Below are 20,871 nucleotides of genomic sequence, written 5' to 3'. Positions count from 1 at the left end.
TTATCACAATTTCTCATTTTTACGGCTTGAGAGAGAAAGAAAATAAGGAAATATTTAATCGCTGTTCCTGTTTCTTAATGTGTGAGGAGAAACACTTTTTTTGGATGATATCAAAAAAGCGAGAAAGTTCCAACAAGGTAAAAGTAGGTTTTTACGTTTTACTCTGACGAAGAATGCCACGTGCACGTAAAAAGATTAGATTTTGTCGATACGAAATTATTTTTACCGCACAACTACATTAAAATAATTAATTTGCTCAACCCTATTCCCAGGCTCTCTCTCTCCATTGCCTCCAGTCTTCGTCGTTTCTTTGTTTTGTTGCCATGACATCACAAACGAACTGCCAAGGTTAGAGAAGTCACGTGATCAAGCGGCAATGGCGGCGAGCACGGACAGTCTTGACGAATGTGCTTGAAGAAATCGACCTAATACAATTTAGTTTCATTTGAAGCTGGTTCGTCATTTTTATTGATATACAGATGTCTTTGGCAATGCATCAGACTTCCTTAGCTTCGTCGAGTTCGACCGGTGCTATGAAACCGAGTCGAACATTTGGAAGTAGTTCAGTTGGTATGGGTTCATCGTCGACTTACGGTAGTTCAACAAGAAAGCCAAAACAAGCGCATTCCTCCAGTTCTCGGGCTTTGCCTAATGGGCCTGGTCCTCTGCCGAATAAACCTCATATTCTGGCCAAATCCGGCACACGTACTAGTGAGATAACATATGTTGCTGCTTCAAGGGTTACACCGGCTGGTTATTTCAGCCATCAGAAATCTTACGGTACGGACTCCACGACAACGCGGAGAAAAACTTCAAACGACTCTGGTTATGCCAGTTCATGTAGAAACAGTTATGCATATGGAGATTTGAGGAGTGGTAAGTCGAAATCACTCTCACAGCTTAATTCTCACCGGGAGCAAACAAACGATTTATCAAGATCTCCTTCAAACAGACCTAGAATGGAATCATCCGTACATGGGATTAGCTCTAGAACAGGGCATTCGTTCACTCAACATCATGTAGGAACCAAGGCAACGCTAAATGACAGTAGCAATACAAAAAGTAGTAGTAGAGGTATTTATCGATCGACAACTCATCTGGACTACAAAGATCCAAAGGAAGATAGAAAGTCGCTGCACAATGGTGGGCAATCTTATTCCTCGCACAAAGACTTATCCAACGCTTATACAACCTCAGGAAAAGAAAATTACAGTGTCAGAGATGTGGACAAAACGCGCAAAGCTACCATAACTGCTTTACCTGGGTCAGATATGAAGTGTGCTAGAAATTCGTCCTTCAGTTCTTCGAACTCTTCCCCTTGCAATTCGGTAAGTACATGTATCTGTTGTAGAAACTAATTATTTGGTTTATTTCTTCATCAATATAGCAGCAAAAATTCAAGATTATGCTATACCATAATCTTTGACTATAGTTGACAGCTAAAACTATCTTAATTTCCTTTTGTTGTGGTTAAACGTGTACAAAGATGTTTCAGCTGATGTTTTGATATTTGAACAAACACATTCAATTAATTAAAATGTACTTTATTAATTATATTGCTTGCGTGTGCTGTGTTATTAATGCAGCCATCAAACTAATATTTTTTAAAGACCTGGCCTTATTGTAAATTGACAGAATAAACCACGATACTATATACTTGTATAATATATGTTGCAATTACACGGCCAAAATTACAGCATCCATGTAGTAATTTTGCACTGAATGTTCTTGGTAACTTCTCAAACATAAATAACTCATCAAATATAAACAAAGGAAATCATCACCGTGACACTATTGGGATGTCTGATCTTAATTAGGTAGATTTTTACAATTTTATTTCTCCTATTTGTCTTCTTAGCTTGAGTTTGATATACATGTATCAAATACTCAAGACAGTATTTCCTTGCATTTCCAAACGCCTTGAGGTTTGTTATAAATACTTCACTGCATGTCATATTTTCAACCCTCTTCTTGATGTTCCAAAATGCACGGAGACATTGTTGGACGTTTTTGATTATATTAATCAATAACTTTTCTGTTGTCTGTGAATTTTTCAACCCCAAACTCTAGGTACAATACAGCTATATGTGGCAAACATGATGCTGAATTTCTTATTAAGTTTGTATTTCTTTTTTTCAAAGTTTGTGAAGGAAAATGATTATTAAATTATGGTAAGGAAATAAATCTGGGTATTAAAAACTCTGAAACTCTGTGTCACACAGTGCATTTGAAGAAGCTAGTCATAAAAGGGGATAAGTGACGATTTTGGTTGCTTTTCTTTTTTCTTGCTCCAAATTAGCTGAAGTTTTGCATGTGGTCTTCAATGTAATAGAAAAATGTGGTTCTGTATTTTTGTCGCTGGTTTTTGCTTTGTTTTCGAGTTAAAACGTAGGCAAAAAACTTGGCTTTTCCTAGCCATGTCTTTAGGAGTTTATTTGTTGAACAGCAAACAGGCAGACTGTTTATAGTGTATGAAGTCAAAACCAAATCCCACAGCATATAGAGCGGAAATCTGGGAACGGATTGTTTACACTGGTTATTGTGACGTGAACACAACACGTGAATCGATCGAGCGTCAAACGAAATGCCATCAAACAAAAAAGAGATGTGCCGCATTAGAGCTCTGTCAACTAATATCTTAAGCATTGTTTTAAAGTACCTTGTGTGCCTACCTGGTGGTTGAGAGGCATCATAAAGCCTCGATAAACCCGTAAGTCATCAGCACGTTTTAAAGAATCAAAATGTGTTCTGAAACTTCGAAGGCAGCTGATATACCGTAATCGTGTTATCGGCGTTCGAAGTCAGATTGAGCCAGGTAGCAAAGTCCAAGAGCAGTTCTTGCCCAAGAAAAATACCCTCTGGTGAGTTGTGGCCCATTTGCCAAGCGTTGCTAGCGTCAAAGTTTGGAAAGCGAGAACTGGTTTTAGACTTATAAAATTTGTCTTGTATCGACCGCCATGTCTTCCCGTGCACGAGGTGTAAAGACCCTTCCCGGCATGCATTGCGATTACGTTCTGCGGACGTTTCTCGAACTGGTAACTAGATTTAAACATAATAATGGCCAGCAAGTGGCGATCGATTGTAACAGATCTGTGAACCAGTTTGCGTTGATTTTATTTCAAATCGGCATGATTTGTAGTGTTTTGAGCTTCTGGGATCAGGGGACATGCAGATGTATGGAGACCCATACGTTGCGCAGAAGGGTTAATCTGTTAATCTGTCAGCCCTATTTATAGAGCGTTTTCACGTGGAGTCATCAAATTCTTAAATCCAAAACTAAACAGCCGCCAAAGTTGTTATCCTCATCAGGCATAAGAGGTACCAGCGCATTTTGAACTTGGAAGTTATGGCGGTGCGTGACATCAAGCTACGATCGCGTTTGTCGAAAACTATGTTTTATCTCGTGATTTTTTAGCCATTGAAGACGTTGCCGTATTTGAAAAAGTGTTTATTGAAATGTTTATTTGTTTCATTTTATTTTTATTTAGACCTTTTTTTGACCTGAAATCAGCATTTTTGAGCTTATACGTTGCGTGAAATTACCATTTTCAGGAGCCCATCATGGGCTCCTACCATTTTGCTGTTTTCTAAGTGAAACCAACATCCTTGCCGTCACGCGTTAACGTCAAATTAACATTTTAACCTATTTAGACCTGAAATCAACAGCATCGAGCTTATGCGCTGCGTAAAATTGACATTTTGCTGGTTTCTAAGTGAAGCCAACATCCTTGCCGTCACGCGTCAACGTGAAATCAACATTTAAACCTTTTTTGACCTAAAAGCAACATTTTTGAGCTTATACATTGCGTGGAATTGACATTTTGCTGGTTTCTAAGAGAAATCAACCTCCTTGCCGTCACGCGTTAACGCGAAATCAACATTTTAACCTATTTAGACCTGAAATCAACATCATTGAGCTTATGCGCTGCGTGAAATTGACATTTTGCTGGTTTCTAAGTGAAACCAACATCCTTGCCGTCACGCGTTAACGCGAAATCAACATTTTAACCTATTTAGACCTGAAATCAACATCATTGAGCTTATGCGCTGCGTGAAATTGACATTTTGCTGGTTTCTAAGTGAAACCAACATCCTTGCCGACACGCGTTAACGCGAAATCAACATTTAAACCTTTTTTGACCTGAAATCAACATTTTTGAGCTTATACGTTGCGTGGAATTGACATTTTGCTGGTTTCTAAGAGAAATCAACCTCCTTGCCGTCACCCGTTAACGTGAAATCAACATTTTAACCTACTTAGACCTGAAATCAACATCATTGAGCTTATGCGCTGCGTAAAATTGACATTTTGCTGGTTTCTAAGAGAAATCAACCTCCCTGCCGTCACGCGTTAACGCAAAATCAACATTTTAACCTATTTAGACCTGAAATCAACATCATTGAGCTTATGCGTTGCGTGAAATTGACATTTTGCTGGTTTCTAAGTGAAACCAACATCCTTGCCGTCACGCGTTAACGCGAAATCAACATTTTAACCTACTTAGACCTGAAATCAACATCATTGAGCTTATGCACTGCGTGAAATTGACATTTTGCTGGTTTCTAAGTGAAACCAACATCCTTGCCGTCACATGTTAACGTGAAATCAACATTTAAACCTTTTTTGACCTAAAATCAACATTTTTGAGCTTATACATTGCGTGAAATTGACATTTTGCTGCTTTCTAAGTGAGATCAAAGTCCCTGCGGTCGCGGCGGGCCGATCCTTTGTTATGATAAACCGAGGCGAGACTTCGACATATAACAAAGGCTTGGCTTGGTTATTATAACAAAGGATCGGCTCTGTTTATCATAACAAAGGCCCGGCTTCGTTTATTTGCAGCCTCGGCGGGAAAAGGGCGTTAGGTATTTTAATCAAAAGTGAACTTTGTCGTAAACGCTCCAAATTTCGCATAGAGTTTTGTTTAGGTATGTTTAGCAATGTCCCGTAGTTTTTGCACTAAACCTTGCTTCGTTTTCAGGATATTGCGTATGCAAAAAACCACTCGGTTTTCCTAGCGGCGTCTTTATAAAGCGAAGCAAAAACCAGCGGCAAAAATACAGGAACACGTTTTTCTATTACATTGAAGACCACAGGCAAAAATTCAGCTAATTTGGAGCAAGAAAAAAGAAAAGCAACCAAAATCGTCACTTATCCCCTTTTATGACTAGCTTCTTCATTTGTAGTAAATTTATCATGTAGTACACATATTCCTAAATTCTCATTGGGTCTCCAAGTTCTTTTAATTTTTTAGACACTGTTCAATGCCAGCTACATTAAAATAATTAATTTGCTCAACCTCATTGTCAGGCTCTCTCACCAATACCACCAATAGCCACCAATAATGCAACAGTGACCACCAAATGTAATGATTATGATATTTTGTGCAGATCAGGGCTCAAAATAACAGCCATTCAACAAACAGTGTCCGGCCAGAATGGCAACTTGACTGGCCAAAAACTTCACTTACCAGTCATGTTGACTGGTCATGTCATGTTGAGACAGTCACGTTGTTCATTCTTGAATAATCAATCAAGTCCTCAACTGTAAAGGCCTGTCCAAACGGGAAATGTTTGGTGACCAAACACCATCAAACATTGTTTGGTGGCCAAACATTTTACCATGATTTGGCCACCTTGTTCAGTGCTGTTTGATTGTGTTTGATCATGTTTGGCCGTGTTTGATAAAATTTGAAGACCATCAAACATTCGATCAAACGACTTAAAACATTTCTTTTGTTCTTGTGTTTGTTGGGCGATGTTTTGTTGGTTTGGACAGCTGTATTAAACATGTTTGGCACGCACACGCGTACCACGCATGCTCAGCAGCTTGTATCCATAGTTTGATCTGTGTTTGATCAAACATGTTTTAACCATTTGGCCACTCACTTCAACATCAGCATGTTTGGTCACCAAACATTTCCCATTTGGACAGGCCTTGAATCTTAGATTTTCAATCTCTTTTTTATTATGACCTTTCACATGAAAACATATACCAACAGGTATCTGTTTGAATGGCTAAAAGCCATTCGCTTACTGTTTGTCATACGTTCAAGATTGATAGGAGGGGCCATTCGAATGGCTAGGTTATCCATTCAGAAAAATATTCAGCCATTCGAACACTGCTGTTATCGGTTGGAAAAAAAATTTCATCTGTTAGGACGGCAGACGTTTCAATTCAGAATTCAAAACAATTCAGCCTTTCAAACAGCAGAGGTTTTCCATACGCTAAAGGGAATACAGTCAGATTCAGCTTTTCAAGACACTTTAGATTTGCCCAACTGTCCCACATTTTTGTCACAGGGCACCTCTCTTCGTTGATGTATATTTCAAAGGTATTGCTCTACAGATGTCAAGATAATTTTGTCGTTTCTTTCACTTTCACTGCACAAAAATCAATGAACAAGACGCCAAAACAAACCTTTTTGCTTGATTGTCAAGTTGTTTCCAACTTAAGCACTATGGGACTCCGGGACATCAAACCACACATTTTGCAGTCTGCTTCATTTCCATCAAGCCATAAATGTAACACTTAGCAGGAACCCAGTATCTAATTTAGAACCAACTGATAGAAGTTATTGTTACAAAGCGGACGAAAATAATTATGTATCAACAAAAAAAAGCCAAAGGCCTTATCAGTATCTGAATCTGTAAAGTTATTTTGTTCGCAAATGAAATTTGAGACTCTCTCAACTTGTTGCTTAGCATGTGACCAAAATTTACCCACTAATTTCATTGATAAAATCTACCGAATGATGGTCATTAGTTCCTCGTGAACGAAAACTCTCTCTAAGATATGACTACAACAGAGTTTAGATGTTTTATGGCTTACACTTTAGAACTTAATTGTAGTCACATCGTTAAGAAACTTCCCAACACTTGTTGTGTAACTGTAGCCGTAGTCGTAGTAACGTGATGATTTGTTGCGCTTTTGTACCACATGGTTTGCACAGGTGAGAATCAAGGAAACATAAACTTCTTCTTTGGCTATATTTGTTTACCAAGTTATTTCTGAAGCACAAAATTAGGATCAGCTGATGCATGTTTGGTTTCATTTACGTTTTGATGGCATAGATACTTTGTAGAACATCAAAACAACAGCTCATGGAATTCAATGTGCCGATCAAAAAATTCCATCAAATGTGCATCCATTCAATATTTTTTCTTTGGCAAGTGGCATGAATTCCATGGACATTGTGCCACTTCATTGAGCTACTGAGCCCTGCCAAGGCTGTCTTTGGTTAAGTTTTAAGCTTTTCTTTGTATTAAGCCAATTTTTAAATCGTGTAGCAATGACCCGGAACAAACAAATTATAATTATTTGAGGGTTTAATTAGACTAACATTACTTAAATTTTTTTTAAATATCTTGACCGGTCAGAAAATTTTTTTTTAAATATCTTGACCGGTCAGAAACGAGACGTGACCAAGCTAAAATTACTTTGGCCGCTCAACATGACCGGCTACAGTCCATGATTATTTCATGTTTTGTGTTCATGGGAAATTTTCAACGGTGAATCGCCAGAAGGTGCAGTTAAGTTTTACTCTGCCATTCCAGAAAATATGACCCGTACCCACCCTGTGGAAAGAAGGTTATTGAAACTTTTGTGTGAGTGGGGGTCATAAAACCCAAAAATTTTAAGCTGAAATGGAGTGGGGGTGGATCGAACAAAAACAAATCTTTCATGGGGACAGAAAGGATATGTTTTGGAAGCCCTATATTCTGAGGCTCACCTCAGGATTATGCAATAAGATGACAGTTTATTACCATCACTTCCCATTACATTTTGTGATTTTTTGAAGGCCGAATAGATACTATAGCTTCAGCTACATGTAAATTTTTAAATCATTTCTTGAGGCAAATGATAACATCATGTTATATTTATTTTGGACCATAACCTTACAGTACAACACTATGAAACTAAAGCATAGTAATTAATTACAATAGATTATCGTGGAATGACAAATTGTTGAAAAGCTCCTAGCAGCCAGTGGGATTTTGTTCTTTTAATGAATGTTGATATTATTTTTAATAACCTGCTGTCCAAATGCACTGTACACATCTACGAAATATTCCTTAGTGGGTTGAAAATTTTTTTTTAAAGGTTCTACCACTTGTTATACAAACAGTCTACAAACAGTCTTGTGGTGATTAATTATTTGTAATTAGTCAGATTTTCATGTTTCAGTTTATCTTGTTTAAAACTTCTCAAGAAATATATACTAGTCTCTGTTATGTAGAAAATCCAGTTTGTTGAGAAAAATATCACTAAAATTCTTATTTTAATTGAATTTGATAGAACTAAATATCCAGTTTTTATACTGTCTTATACATGCAAAAATTATTTTGTTCCTCATTGAATAAACTTCCAAAAATAATTAATTTTCAATGGACTTTTGCCAATTTTCAGTAACAGGTACTGTAGTCAAAAATAGATTATTTAATGAAATGAACCAGGGGTTCATATACGTAAATTGCTAAGTGTAAAATTTGGTCTGCACTTTAGATAAATTGTATTGTACAGTTTTAGGTAAAGGCAGGTTTTCAAATACTAATTGAAGAGCAAAATCATTTACTCATAATTTGGTGAAAAACAGTGAGGACCTACGTGTGCAGTCATGTTGTATATTTGGTGTTATGGACAGCATTTTGTTAAGTTGTGGGAATGCTTACGTATCAAGCTTTAGCTGAGATACTTGTAAACAGTGGCTTTTGAAGGTGGATATCTTATCACATTGGGAGTCTATTTCTGCCTTCTATGGATTTTGTTGGCTAAACGGAACTTACACTCAAGGAGTAGACGAGTACGCTGTCACATTTGTGCGAGTTCTGTTACTCTTTCAAAACAATATTTTGTTAGTGGTATTATGGTATATGGTGAAATTCTTTCATCCTTCAAACAATAGCAATAAATATTATATCACAGTAAGTTATTTCTTGTAAATGTATTGTCGTAATAAGTTAGTCAATCAGTAGTTTCTCCTCTTGTTTTTTTTAGCCTACTGGTAGAAGCAGCTCTGATGGCTTAGTTGGTCTCCGTAATTTAGGAAATACAGTAAGTTCTTTTACTTGCTTCTTTGGTGTTAACTAATAGGCAGTCAAAGATGACTGAATTGAAACACCTTTATCCTTGTATCGAGCCGAAGCTACTGTCGCCGTGATAAATTTAATGTGCAGGGCTGTCAACAAGGGCTGTAACCCTAACACCTGCTATGGTTGAGTAAGTTTGATGGAACCTTGATGTTACTGGTGAACTGGCCTATAGTTGATACAATTTACTCAAAAGGTAACAAGTTTGTTACATGTGTGAAGATCAAGGCTACAGGGGACTTAATGACAGCCCTGATGTGGGCCTGTGGATTGACTAACTTAAGTATTCTATTACTGAACATGTCGCTGGAAGACTCTCAAGATTCTTGTAAAGAGAATTGTCTAAATTTTTCCTGATATGATAAATGTAGGACACCAGTTTTATTTGCAAACTAAGGTTTTAAAGAAAAAAATCAGGTGCTTGAGGGATTTAATGCTGAAGTTGCTCTATAGAAATCTTCATTCAGTCACAGTCATATGTTAGCCAACGGAAATTATTATAATTAAGCCAAAGTCTGCAGTCAGCTCAATGGGACCCTTACTGCCAAAGCATCCTGTAACGTTGCTGTAACGTTGAGCTGGGTCCCATTTATACATGTGGGTGGAAAATTTGTGAGAGTAATTTTCTTGCTGAAGAACACAACACAATGACCCCAGACTTCTCCAACCAGAGTGCAGTTCACTAACCATTAGCCCACTGTACCACCCATGAAAAAGTATTTTTATTTACATGTACAAGCCATGAAAAATCAGGAAAAAAATTCAAACTATGATGCAAGTTATCTTAATGAGTGCTCAGGACCTCTGATCCGGTCAAGATAACTCTGACTGATTCCCGATAATTTGCTTTTCTTGGCAGTGTTTTATGAACTCCATCCTTCAATGTCTTAGTCACACGCAACCCTTAACTAATCAACTTTTGAAAGGTTCTCATGTGAAAAACGTCAACAGCAGCAGTAGCATGAAAGGCAGGCTTATTCAAGGTGTGTAGTACATAATTGCAATTTATTGTTACGCACAAATATAATTATATATTTTGATTTATTATAATTTAATTTGTTAAAAACTGGGTCACTGGATAATGCAATTTGAGAGTTTTCATTGGCTTAGCCATCATGGGTTATGAGTTATTGTACCATGCTTTGCAAACATGGTTTAGAATGCAGGTAATTTTGGGGGCGTTTTTTTTTTTATCTTATTTTAGTTTTCGATATTTTGTGGGCATTTTTAAACAGACAATTATTCCACTCCTGCTTGCCTGGATATGACACGATTATATAGCCAACTTGTTTTTGTATGATATACAATGTACATGTAGCATCTTTGTTCTTCATGGGCTGAGTCCATCTTCCTCTAGTACCGGTGATAATGTGCTAGGACGGACCCAAACAAATTATTCAATACTGATTACAAAGCTTAACAGAGAGCTGAATGGTGTACCAGAGTGGTTCTTGTGGGAGTTTCGATTTTTGTGGATAAAGTAGCTCAATCAAACAGTGACACTGCTTGCATGACTTTTGAACTTGTCCTTTCAATATCATGGGAGTTTTCAGGGGTTTCATTAAGGGCTGGGCATTAGGCAAATTGGCTGGCAATGAGGATGATTTTGCCCACTTGGTTTCACCATCTCCAGGAAAGTTTTTCTCTTAAATTAAGAAGTTCAGTTCAAAAACTTTTGCCCACCTGTGAAAACCAGTTGCCCTTCTGCTGAAAGCATGAATGAGACCCCTGGAGTTCCGCAGCTCAATTAGCAATTGCATTTTTCCTCGCCATAAATTACGTTACCGTACACTGCTGTACCTACCTCTCAGGATACATTTCACTTTGAAGGGTTACATTACACTACATTTGGCCATCTTCGCTCCTAAAGGGGAGCATAGGGCGTCAACCATGGATCTCCACCTAACTCTATTACTGGCAGTTCGCTTTGCCTCTATCCACGTGAACTTATTCTTGGCGAGCTCAGCTATCACACTTCGCCTCCAGGATTGCTTTGGGCGACCTCTTCTTCTAGACCCCTGAGGGTTCCACTCGAGAGCGCAACGGGTGATATTATTCTCAGGTTTCAGTAGCGTATACCCGATCCATTTCCATTTTCTTCTCATAATGCTTTCTTCTATACGTATTTGTTGTGTCCTTTCCCATAGTTCTTCATTTGAAATGACCTCTGGACAGCGGATGTTCAGGATCTTCCTTAAACACTTGTTGATAAAGGTTTGCAATTTCTTGGTCAGTAGTTTCGTCGATCTCCGTGTTTCCGAACCATACAGAAGGGCAGACTTCACGTTTGTGTTGAAAATCCTGAGCTTCGTTTGCAATCTGATACATTTTTCCTTCCACACAGGCATAAGCATTGAGAATGTCGATTGCGCTTTCCTGGTCCTGGCTGTTATGTCCTCATCACTTCCGCTAGTTTCACTAATGATGCTTCCCAAATACGTGAGCTCAGACACTCTTTCAACACCTTCCCCATGGAGTTCCAACGATTCTTGTTGCCTCACGCCAATTCGCATCTCCTTTGTTTTCTGGATGTTGATTTTGAGTCCAACCTGCCCACCAGTCTCTTGTAATCTTTCTCCCTTCTCTTTCATATCAACTAGTCGGTGTGTTAGTAAGCAAAGGTCGTCAGCATATTCCAAGTCTTCTAGGCGTTGGGTCAGGTTACATGGGAGTCCCAAACGTTTACGCTCATATGCATTCTTCGACACCCAATCAAGTACCGTGAGGAATAGCGACGGCGAAAGAAGGCACTCCTGTCTCACACCGGTCTTGACCTCGGTGGGGTTGGTCAAAGTTCCTCCATGAAGCACTTGGCAAGTAAAGCCCTGATACTGAACCTTGAGCATATTGATGATTTTGTCGGGTATGCCGGTATGACGAAGAATCCTCCACATAGCCTCCCTATCCAAAGAATCTAAGGCCTTCTCAAAATCCACGAATAGCAAGTACAGGGGGGATGACCACTCGATTGATTGCTATACAATAATCCTCAAAGTGGCAATTTGATCGGTACAGGAGCGATCCTTCCTAAATCCCGCCTGCTCATCTCTCAGGACTTCATCAACCGCCACCCTCATTCGGTTTAGTATGACCCGGGTTAAGACTTTGCTGGGTATCGAGAGCAACATTATTCCCCTCCAGTTACCGCACCGACTAAGGTCCCCTTTCTTTGTCAGCTTTACTGGAAGACCTCTCTTCCAGTCATCTGGAATCTCTTCTTTCTCCCATGCGAAGTTTAAAATTCTATCCAGTGCCTCCACAGTACAAGGACCTCCCTCCTTCAATGCTTCAGGAGGGATGTTATCTACCCCTGGAGCTTTGGCATTCTTTAGTTGAGTGAGGGCTGATCTTATTTCTCCTTTGGAAATAGGTCCTGTGCCGATGTTCAGGGGAACATCTGCAGGCAGAGGATCTGGCAATTGGCTTGGGGCTGGTCTGTTCAATACGGATTCAAAATGCCTCTCCCATCGCTGGAGCTGATTTTCCATTTTCGTTAAGAGAGTTCCATCTTCACTTCTAATTGGGCGATTCTGATTGCATCTTATCCCACTAAGTTTTCGTGTTGTCATATATAGTGTTCTTAGATCATTGTTCCTAGCCGCGTCTTCTGCTTCACGTGCAGTGCTCTCAATTAAATCCCTTTTGTCTCTTCGGCAAGATTTCTTAACCTCTCTATTCTTTTCATTGTAGTATCTGGTTGCTTCACGTTTCCCTTGTCTCTTTCTAGCGTCATTCAGTATCTGCTTGGCCTTTCGTCTTTCTTCAACCTTCCTGTAAGTCTCGTCAGACAGCCACTCCTTCCGAGTCCTTTTCATACGTCCGAGAACACTGCCACATGTATCAACAAGTATCTTCTTGATTTTCTCCCATTGTGCATTGATGTCAGTATCTTGGGCCCGTTCATCTTCATCCCCGCTTGCATTTCTTACTATTTCTTCTTCTTCTTCTTGAAGGGATGGGGATTCAAACCGGTTTTGCAACTCAATTTGAAAGGCCTGTTTTGTGTCAGGGTCTCTCAATTTCATGACATCAAATTTCCATCTTGTATTTACGAACGGCTTTTTTGCAGCCAGCTTGATCTTCAGAGAGGCCACCACAAGGTGATGGTCAGAACCAATAGCAGCTCCCCTTTTTACGCGCACATCCTGCAGTGAAGTTCTCCATCGCTGACTTATAAGAATATGATCGATTTGGTTTTCAGTCACTCCATCTGGGGATATCCAGGTCGCTTTATGTACCCTCTTATGGGGAAAGAGAGTTCCACCAATACTTAGACCGTTCAATGCACAAAAATCCACCAACTCTTCGCCATTTTCATTCACATCTCCAAGTCCTTCCTTTCCCATAATCCTCTCAATGCTGGCATTATTCCGTCCAACCTTTGCATTAGAGTCGCCCATTACGATAAGGATATCTCTATTCGGAGCCTTATCGACCACAGCCTGCAGTTTGTTGTAAAATTCCTCTTTCTCATATGGCTCAGCATTGTTCGTGGGAGCATAGCACTGTTTGATTGTGATCTTTTGAATTTTAGCGTTAATTCTGGCTGTAATAATGCGATCATCAATCGGTTCCCATTCCATCAAGCACTTTTTCGCGTGCCCTGATAACACGATACCGACCCCTCTCTCATGGACATCATCTTTGTTCCCTTTCCCCGAGTATATGAAAAGCTCTCCTGTTGCCAACTCAGTTTCCCCGAATTGGTTCCACCTAGCTTCACTGACTCCCAAGATTTCCAGTCTGTAACGTCTCATCTCTGCGGCCAGGAGAGCTACCTTTCCAGACTCGTATAGAGTTCGCACATTCCATTGTCCTATCCAGGTTCTGAATTTCGGAGCGAACAGCTTCATCCGCGGGCTTCGCTTCATTGTCGTTCTTACCTTATGGTCATAATTCGGTTTTAACGATCCCTGCTCGATCTCTACTGGTAATAGAGACCCGGCAAAGTTTTCCATAGTTTCGGTTTCAGTAACCCAATGAATCCACCACGTAGGGGGTTAGCCTACGTGGCTTCACCAGAGCTCCGTTAGCCGCCCCGTTTCAGGGTTCCAGTCAGGCCTTCACGGTTACCGTAGCGGCCCTGAGGAATGAGGCTTCCCCACCGTACTTCACCCTGACTGGCGCTCCCCTACTTTAGGACGTTGCCCAGGGTGTACGACAGGGACGTGGAGCTGGACTTTACACCCCACTTTGAAGGGTTAAAAGGTTTTTATCTGGTTTGTGACTGAGAGATTTCAATCCATTCCGTTGATTTGATGGCAGTAACCAAATTCAATCACTAGATGGGTTTTGAAAATCAGGGTTTGTCAGAGGCACAGTTACACCTACATGTAAGATGTTTAAGTCTAAAATTTCAATTTCCTAAATCTTTCAACAGCCTTTGCAGAGTTGATAAAGTCGATGTGGAAGCCAGGCAACAGTGACGCTGTGTCCCCGCATTCCTTCAAGACTCAGATCCAAAGGTTTGCCCCACGGTTTATGGGATACAAGTAAGCTGCCTTTTCTTTAAGGTGTAGTTTATGCTGTAGTAACCTCCAGTTGTTACGGTTGATAGAGTAGGGTGTAGGTGAAAACATCATCTTAGGGATGTTGTCATTGTGATGAATAAAAAATTTCTCAAAATTAGTAAATAGGTAGTGGCTTTCTCTAAAAAGAATTCAGTATCTGAATGTTAGAGCCAGGAAGAGGTGAAACCTCTCAAAAAGTTGGCAAGCTTGCATAGCTCAGTGATAGCTGTTTTCCGTGGTGGTCAGGTAATAGAAAAGCAAACTGAAGTATGTTTTGGATGGCCATGGCTCTTATTTCACACTGGTACATTTATTTTAAAGGCCATAATTTTAATTAATGAATGTACATGTCTAAATTGTGACAAGTAATCGACATTGTTTTGTCTTTATTATTTGCAGTCAACAAGATGCTCAGGAGTTTCTGCGGTTTCTACTTGAAGGATTACATGATGACTTGAATCACGTGAAATCCAAGCCAAAATACACACCTTGTGAATATGATGCTTCCCTCAGGTAAACAATGGTTATGACTTCTCCTTTCCAGTATTTGTGAAAATGTATAATTTCTTGTGAAACAGTGCAGGTGTTCAGGTAGTGCCCATTTCAACATAATTCATGAAAGCTAACTTAATCAATATTTTTTTTGTTTTCTAGTGATCATCAGAATGCAGAGAAGTCGTGGAGTAATTATCTTTCACGTGACAACAGTTTGATGACTGGTAAGTCAACAAGTTGTGGAGGTGCAGTGGCCTCATGGTTAGTGCGCTTGCCTCTGGAGCAAGCGGTCCAGGTTCGAGCCCAGGCCAGGGACATTGTGTTGTGTTCTTTTGGGCAGGACACTTTACTCTCACAGTGCCTCTCTCCACGCAGGAGTATAAATGGGTACCAGCGAATTTAATACTGGGTGGTAACCCTACAATGGACTAACATCCCATCCTGGGGGAGTAGAAATATTCCTAGTCACTTCATGTGACTGAAACTGGAGATAAGTGCTGGCCGGATGAGCCATATGCAGACTTAAAACATTTGTACCTTTACCAAAGTCAATAAGGTCATCACCAATCTTTCCTTTGAGGAGGAGTCAAGCATGATGAGCCAGAAGAATGTCTTTGTAGGAGACTAACAAACTGTTTGCTATCAGTAGTTTGATGCAAGTTAGTGTGGGCAAGACATTTATTTTGTTTTCTCTTTTCCTTTCAGATCTTTTTGTAGGACAGTTGAAGAGTATGTTAAAATGCTGTGATTGCGGTCACACGTCTGTTACTTTTGATCCATTCTGGGATCTGTCGTTACCTATTCCAAGGGTAAGTCAACTGTTATAAAACTGTATCTTCAACATAACTTCTTTAGAGAGATGGATCTGCTGAGGCTAGGGAAAAGAATCTTTTTTGGCAAATCTTTTTACAAGCACCTGCTGGCCAGGTAGTACCTGGTCATTCTCGTCTTTTAACAGTACAAGTCAATCTAAATCTGGTTGCTTAAATGTACTTCTTCCTCCGAAAGGTGGAGGACACGCTTTTGAGGCAGCTTGCGTGCATTGTGAGTAAACATGTGCACCAGTTAATGTCCACCTAATACAAGCTGTGCGTACGTTGTTCTTGTGAAAGTGTTATCTTGCCAGGGATACCAGATTGCAGATTTTATAATGTAAATCCTCGAATTAGCGCGCCCCCCCCCCCCCTCGAATAAGCGCCCCCTTCGAATAACCGCCCCTCCTATCGGCCAAAATTTAAAATAAGTGAAGTGTAAGAGGGAGTGATGTTCTGTCTCGTGCTATGTGCATGTGACCCTGTTTGCACTCTTTACGCACTGTATTTGTCTTATTAGTCTTTGATTTTCAACACACAGAAATACCGCAGTTCGTCATCATCGTCATCTTCATGGTCTGGAACTCGATCAAGCATGGCAGACGATGGTGACATCAACCTTAGAGAGTGTATACAGTCCTTCACAAAGGAGGAAGTTTTGGATGGCGATGAAAGACCTGTAAGTCAACTCTCGATTTTCAGCTTGATTTTGAGAAGCCCTAAAGACTGGTTTTCATTAGCGACGGAGTCGTAGTCGGAGTCGTAATCAGAAGCGTAAAGCGATACGATCTAATGAAAATCAAACCGACGGAGTCGGAAGCAGAACACCGCATCCGTTTATGACTCCGTCGCTTACGATCCAGTGAAAACTAGATTGTTGGAGTCGGAATCAGAAGCGGAAGAATATACCAATCACAATGTTCGTTTTCGGGCCTTGTGATTGGTCAGTTCTTCCGTTTCTGCTTCCGACTCCGACAATCTAGTTTTCACTGGATCATTAACGACGGAGTCATAAACGGAATCGGAAGAAGTGGAAACGTTCTAATTCTTCTGACTCCGATTCCGTCGAGCTTATGACTCCGCTTACGACTCCGATTTTTGATTTTCACTAGGTCGTAAGTGCTTTAATGACTACGACTATAACTCCGACTTCGACTCCGTCGCAAGTGAAAACCAGCCTTAAAGCAGAAACCAGATAATACTGGTTTAATTTTGCAAAAAAAGTAGTCCACTTGTAAATGACGTTTCATGACGTAGCTTTATGGAGGTCCATGTATCCCTGATTGAATGGCGCTCGAGACAGGTAAACAAGGGGGCGTGTTGGTAAAGAAGAGAAAATTGGTCAACAACAACAACAAGGTTTATTTGAACTGTAAAATTAACTTAATTACTAATTAATAAATAAATTAAAAATACATACAGTTGCAGGTCACCCAAAATAACTAAAGAGCTAAACTAGTTGGGTGACCACCATTTATTTATTGAAAATAAATATAAGGTCAGAAAAGAGGCATTTTACAGTTTACATTTTACACACTTAGTTAAGGTATGTTTTGTCAAGGGGTAAAGAAGTCTAGGCTAACTGCTGTTTTCATTTTGCTTTCTCAGACTTGTGATAAGTGTAAACACAAGAGAAAATCCACAAAGAAATTTTCAATCCAAAGATTTCCGCCAATCCTTGTCCTTCGTATCCTTTACATTGTCAATATTTGTTATTTTTTATTTCTCCTTTCTCCTTTCTCCTTTCTCCTTTCTCCTTTCTCCTTTCTCCTTTCTCCTTTCTCCTTTCTCCTTTCTCCTTTCTCCTTTCTCCTTTCTCCTTTCTCCTTTCTCCTTTCTCCTTTCTCCTTTCTCCTTTCTCCTTTCTCCTTTCTCCTTTCTCCTTTCTCCTTTCTCCTTTCTCCTTTCTCCTTTCTCCTTTCTCCTTTCTCCTTTCTCCTTTCTCCTTTCTCCTTTCTCCTTTCTCCTTTCTCCTTTCTCCTTTCTCCTTTCTCCTTTCTCCTTTCTCCTTTCTCCTTTCTCCTTTCTCCTTTCTCCTTTCTCCTTTCTCCTTTCTCCTTTCTCCTTTCTCCTTTCTCCTTTCTCCTTTCTCCTTTCACCTTTCGCCTTTCGCCTTTCTCCTTTCGCCTTTCGCCTTTCTCCTTTCGCCTTTCTCACTTCTCATTTCGCATTTCTTATCTTGGTCCCAGATTTCTGGTAGCTTCGTCTAGAAGAGATCAGAGAATGAAAGTTTCTTAGTATTATAGTTTTCATATCAGATGTTGAATCCCTTTCACTTTCAAGGTTCTGTCCTTGACATAGTTTTCATTAAACAGATTTGAAGCGTTTTTCAGGATTTAGCTTCCGATCCAAGCTACTGTCAAATGTTGATTTCCCGCTAAGCAAACTGGATCTCGCAGATTTTGCAGCTGATCCTCAAGGTAGCCTTGTTACATTTTGGGAGTGTTAAATACAACAAGAAACATTCACTCTCTCGACTGTCTCATTATTCAATTATTTGGGAATTGAAAATGTTGATTTCATTACAATGTTTGTTGTCTCCTGTTAGACCGCCGGTCAGCAGTGTACTCTTTGTACGCAGTCTCAAACCATTCGGGTGGCACATATGGCGGTCATTACACAGCGCACTGTAAACATCCATTCAGCAATCAGTGGCATTGCTTCAACGACTCACGGTGAGTACTCTGTATAAGACAGATGGTTTCCGCACTTGGTGGCAATTAAATAGATTTTACGATGATAAGAATCCCCAAAAGATGGCTGATAGGTTTTTCAGGGAATCTTGTGATTCCCTTTCCAGACTTGGAACAAGTATCCATGGACACTTAATTTAAATGGTTTGAAGAAAGCTGGGTAGCGGTCGAGCATGTACTGTTTAATGATAGCGATTTTTATCATTTTCGTTGTCATTGTCATTGCCATTGTTTTCGTTCTTGTTGTTAAATTTGATTATTTTAAAATAAAAATCTTAACAGAGATCTTCTCTATTTCTTAGTGTGGATAGTTTGTCATCATCAAAGGTGCGAGGACCTCAAGCATACATCCTATTTTACGAGAAGATGGAACCAATGTCATCATCTCTCTGACGCACAGGGCAATCACAAATGCTGGCATTTGTATTGTGTCACGCACACCTTTCATTTCATACATTGCGTGACATTTTAAAAATTGTGTTGTCACATAAACGTTTCACCTTTGCGTGACCTTGTTTTTTGAAGTATTTTTACAGTTCATACAGTGGGAAGATATGCGACTAATAAAATTAATCGATTGTGCAACCTATGAATTGATTCTTCCTCCCAAAATGTTTCCAAATGCAGCTATGAAGAACTGAAAATGCTGCTTCTGGTCTAAAAGTTAATGGGTGGTAAGAATGTTGCAAAAAGGTGAAACTTTTATTATGAATACAATACGGATTTTAAAGAAAAAATAAATTTTGAGCTGGGATATTTTTTCAAGAACATGGCTCAATCTTTAACAGGTTTTGGAGATATTTCCTTTTTTTGTTTGTCATAGGACTGAAAGCAATGTTCATTTTAGATTTTTACTACAATGAACAGATATTTTTTACCTGTAAATATTGTAAAGCGTGTTTTGTGGGACGTCCCTTGGACGTATTTGATACGAATAGAGTTCAGTTTTATGGATAAAATGAAGTGCATCCCTTCAAATGAAAGCTACGGAGAACTACTTTCGCGTGATACTGTTTATTACGCTGTACAAGATGTTTTCAATTTTCTTTTAAGTGCGTGGATAAAGCACCTGGTGTCAGAACATGCAATCAATGTGGGCTTTTTGTTGTCAATTCTTCCCAAGAAAAAATTTCAAGAAAATTTGTCAAACTTGTGTGTTGGCACTATAAATGCTAAAAGCTGTGTTTTGTAATTTTTCCACTAAAGTCCTTTCAGTTCATCAAAAATGAGCTGTAAGCTCATTCAAGCAACTTAAAACAATAATATACCTACTGAAGAAAGAAATGCGTTTTTAGGTCGAAAATAGCACAGTTATATTTCAGATGTCCTTGACTTCTTGTTCTGGTAGAAATTGAATTGTTCCCCGAGTTTTTGATAATTTGACACAGTCCAAAAAATAATTCAAATTTTGTAGGGGAAATTCTCTTAATTTACCACAGCAGAGACTAAAGAGTTCTCTGCTCCTACGACAGTGATTAATCTCAAATTTGTATCTTTTTACGCTTTCCATGTATTATGGACAAGCTTTCTGCCAATTTACTAAAATATTTCCTTAGGAAACCAGAGCATATTTTGTAATCATAGACCGTGGGTTGAGTATTTCTTATATCAATGCGTGGATTAAGTTCATTAGAAAAGTTTCGCGGGTTTGAAGATGTTTTAAGTGTATAAATGTGTTTACAAGGTAATTAATATATTATTTATGAGATTTGAGTGCAGAATTTTGTAATAATATATTTACATCAGACCTAATAGGGATTAAGCGACTACATCTGTCAATAAATTATTGCACATGGAGACGTTGTCGCCCTATTTCTGTGTTAACTTTTCTCTAGAGTCCAGCTTTTTTCTGACACCCGTCAACCTCATTCCCAGGGTTTTTCCTTTGGAAATTGAGCGTTCAGTTTGGACACCCATGTGAGCTGACTCCCGCCCCCACCATCCACGATCCGGATTCGAACTCCTGCACAGACCATGACGATGTATTTTTTTTGGTTATAGATTGTTCTCATATTCCCCCGCCCCCCATAGATGACCGTAAAATTCAGCGAGAATGGGTGAGCACTGCCATGGATCAGTACGCCATCCCACCCAGGGTGAAGTAGTAGTTAGTTTCTGCAACCGTTGTACATATGGGCTTCGGGATCGGGCAATTTTCGGGAGAACCTTTGAGTTCCTGAGGCCCGTTTCTCGAAGGTCCCGAAAAGTTTTTGCACCCGGAAAACCGTAGCAAAGTCTCGAAACTTATGATCATCCACAGTTGTTTATTCA

At 39.5% G+C, this 20,871-nt stretch overlaps 1 protein-coding gene across 1 annotated transcript; it reads left to right on the top strand.

Moving 5' to 3' along the window:
- The first annotated feature begins 342 nt into the window (after positions 1-342).
- On the top strand, positions 343-20,313 carry LOC145491889 (ubiquitin carboxyl-terminal hydrolase 2-like). Its single transcript, XM_081471172.1, has 12 exons — positions 343-1,328; positions 8,999-9,055; positions 9,950-10,073; positions 14,471-14,582; positions 15,000-15,113; positions 15,255-15,319; positions 15,801-15,904; positions 16,449-16,586; positions 17,516-17,594; positions 18,223-18,327; positions 18,456-18,582; positions 18,903-20,313. Exons 1-12 carry the CDS (start codon positions 480-482, stop codon positions 18,991-18,993), a joined length of 1,965 nt encoding a protein of 654 aa, XP_081327298.1. The 5' UTR covers positions 343-479; the 3' UTR covers positions 18,994-20,313.
- The last annotated feature ends 558 nt before the right edge of the window (positions 20,314-20,871 follow it).

The sequence above is a fragment of the Orbicella franksi genome, chromosome 7, assembly GCF_964199315.1.
Source record: "Orbicella franksi chromosome 7, jaOrbFran1.1, whole genome shotgun sequence".
NCBI lineage: Eukaryota > Metazoa > Cnidaria > Anthozoa > Scleractinia > Merulinidae > Orbicella > Orbicella franksi.
This window is presented reverse-complemented; position numbering and strand designations above follow the sequence as displayed.

Bases quoted from the DNA above. Each gene is read 5' to 3' on its own strand.
- LOC145491889 (XM_081471172.1), top strand. From the start codon at position 480: ATGTCTTTGGCAATGCATCAGACTTCCTTAGCTTCGTCGAGTTCGACC. The intron at 14,583-14,999 runs GTAAGCTGCCTT...TATTATTTGCAG, and splicing joins CCACGGTTTATGGGATACAA to TCAACAAGATGCTCAGGAGT. The intron at 15,320-15,800 runs GTAAGTCAACAA...TTTTCCTTTCAG, and splicing joins TGACAACAGTTTGATGACTG to ATCTTTTTGTAGGACAGTTG.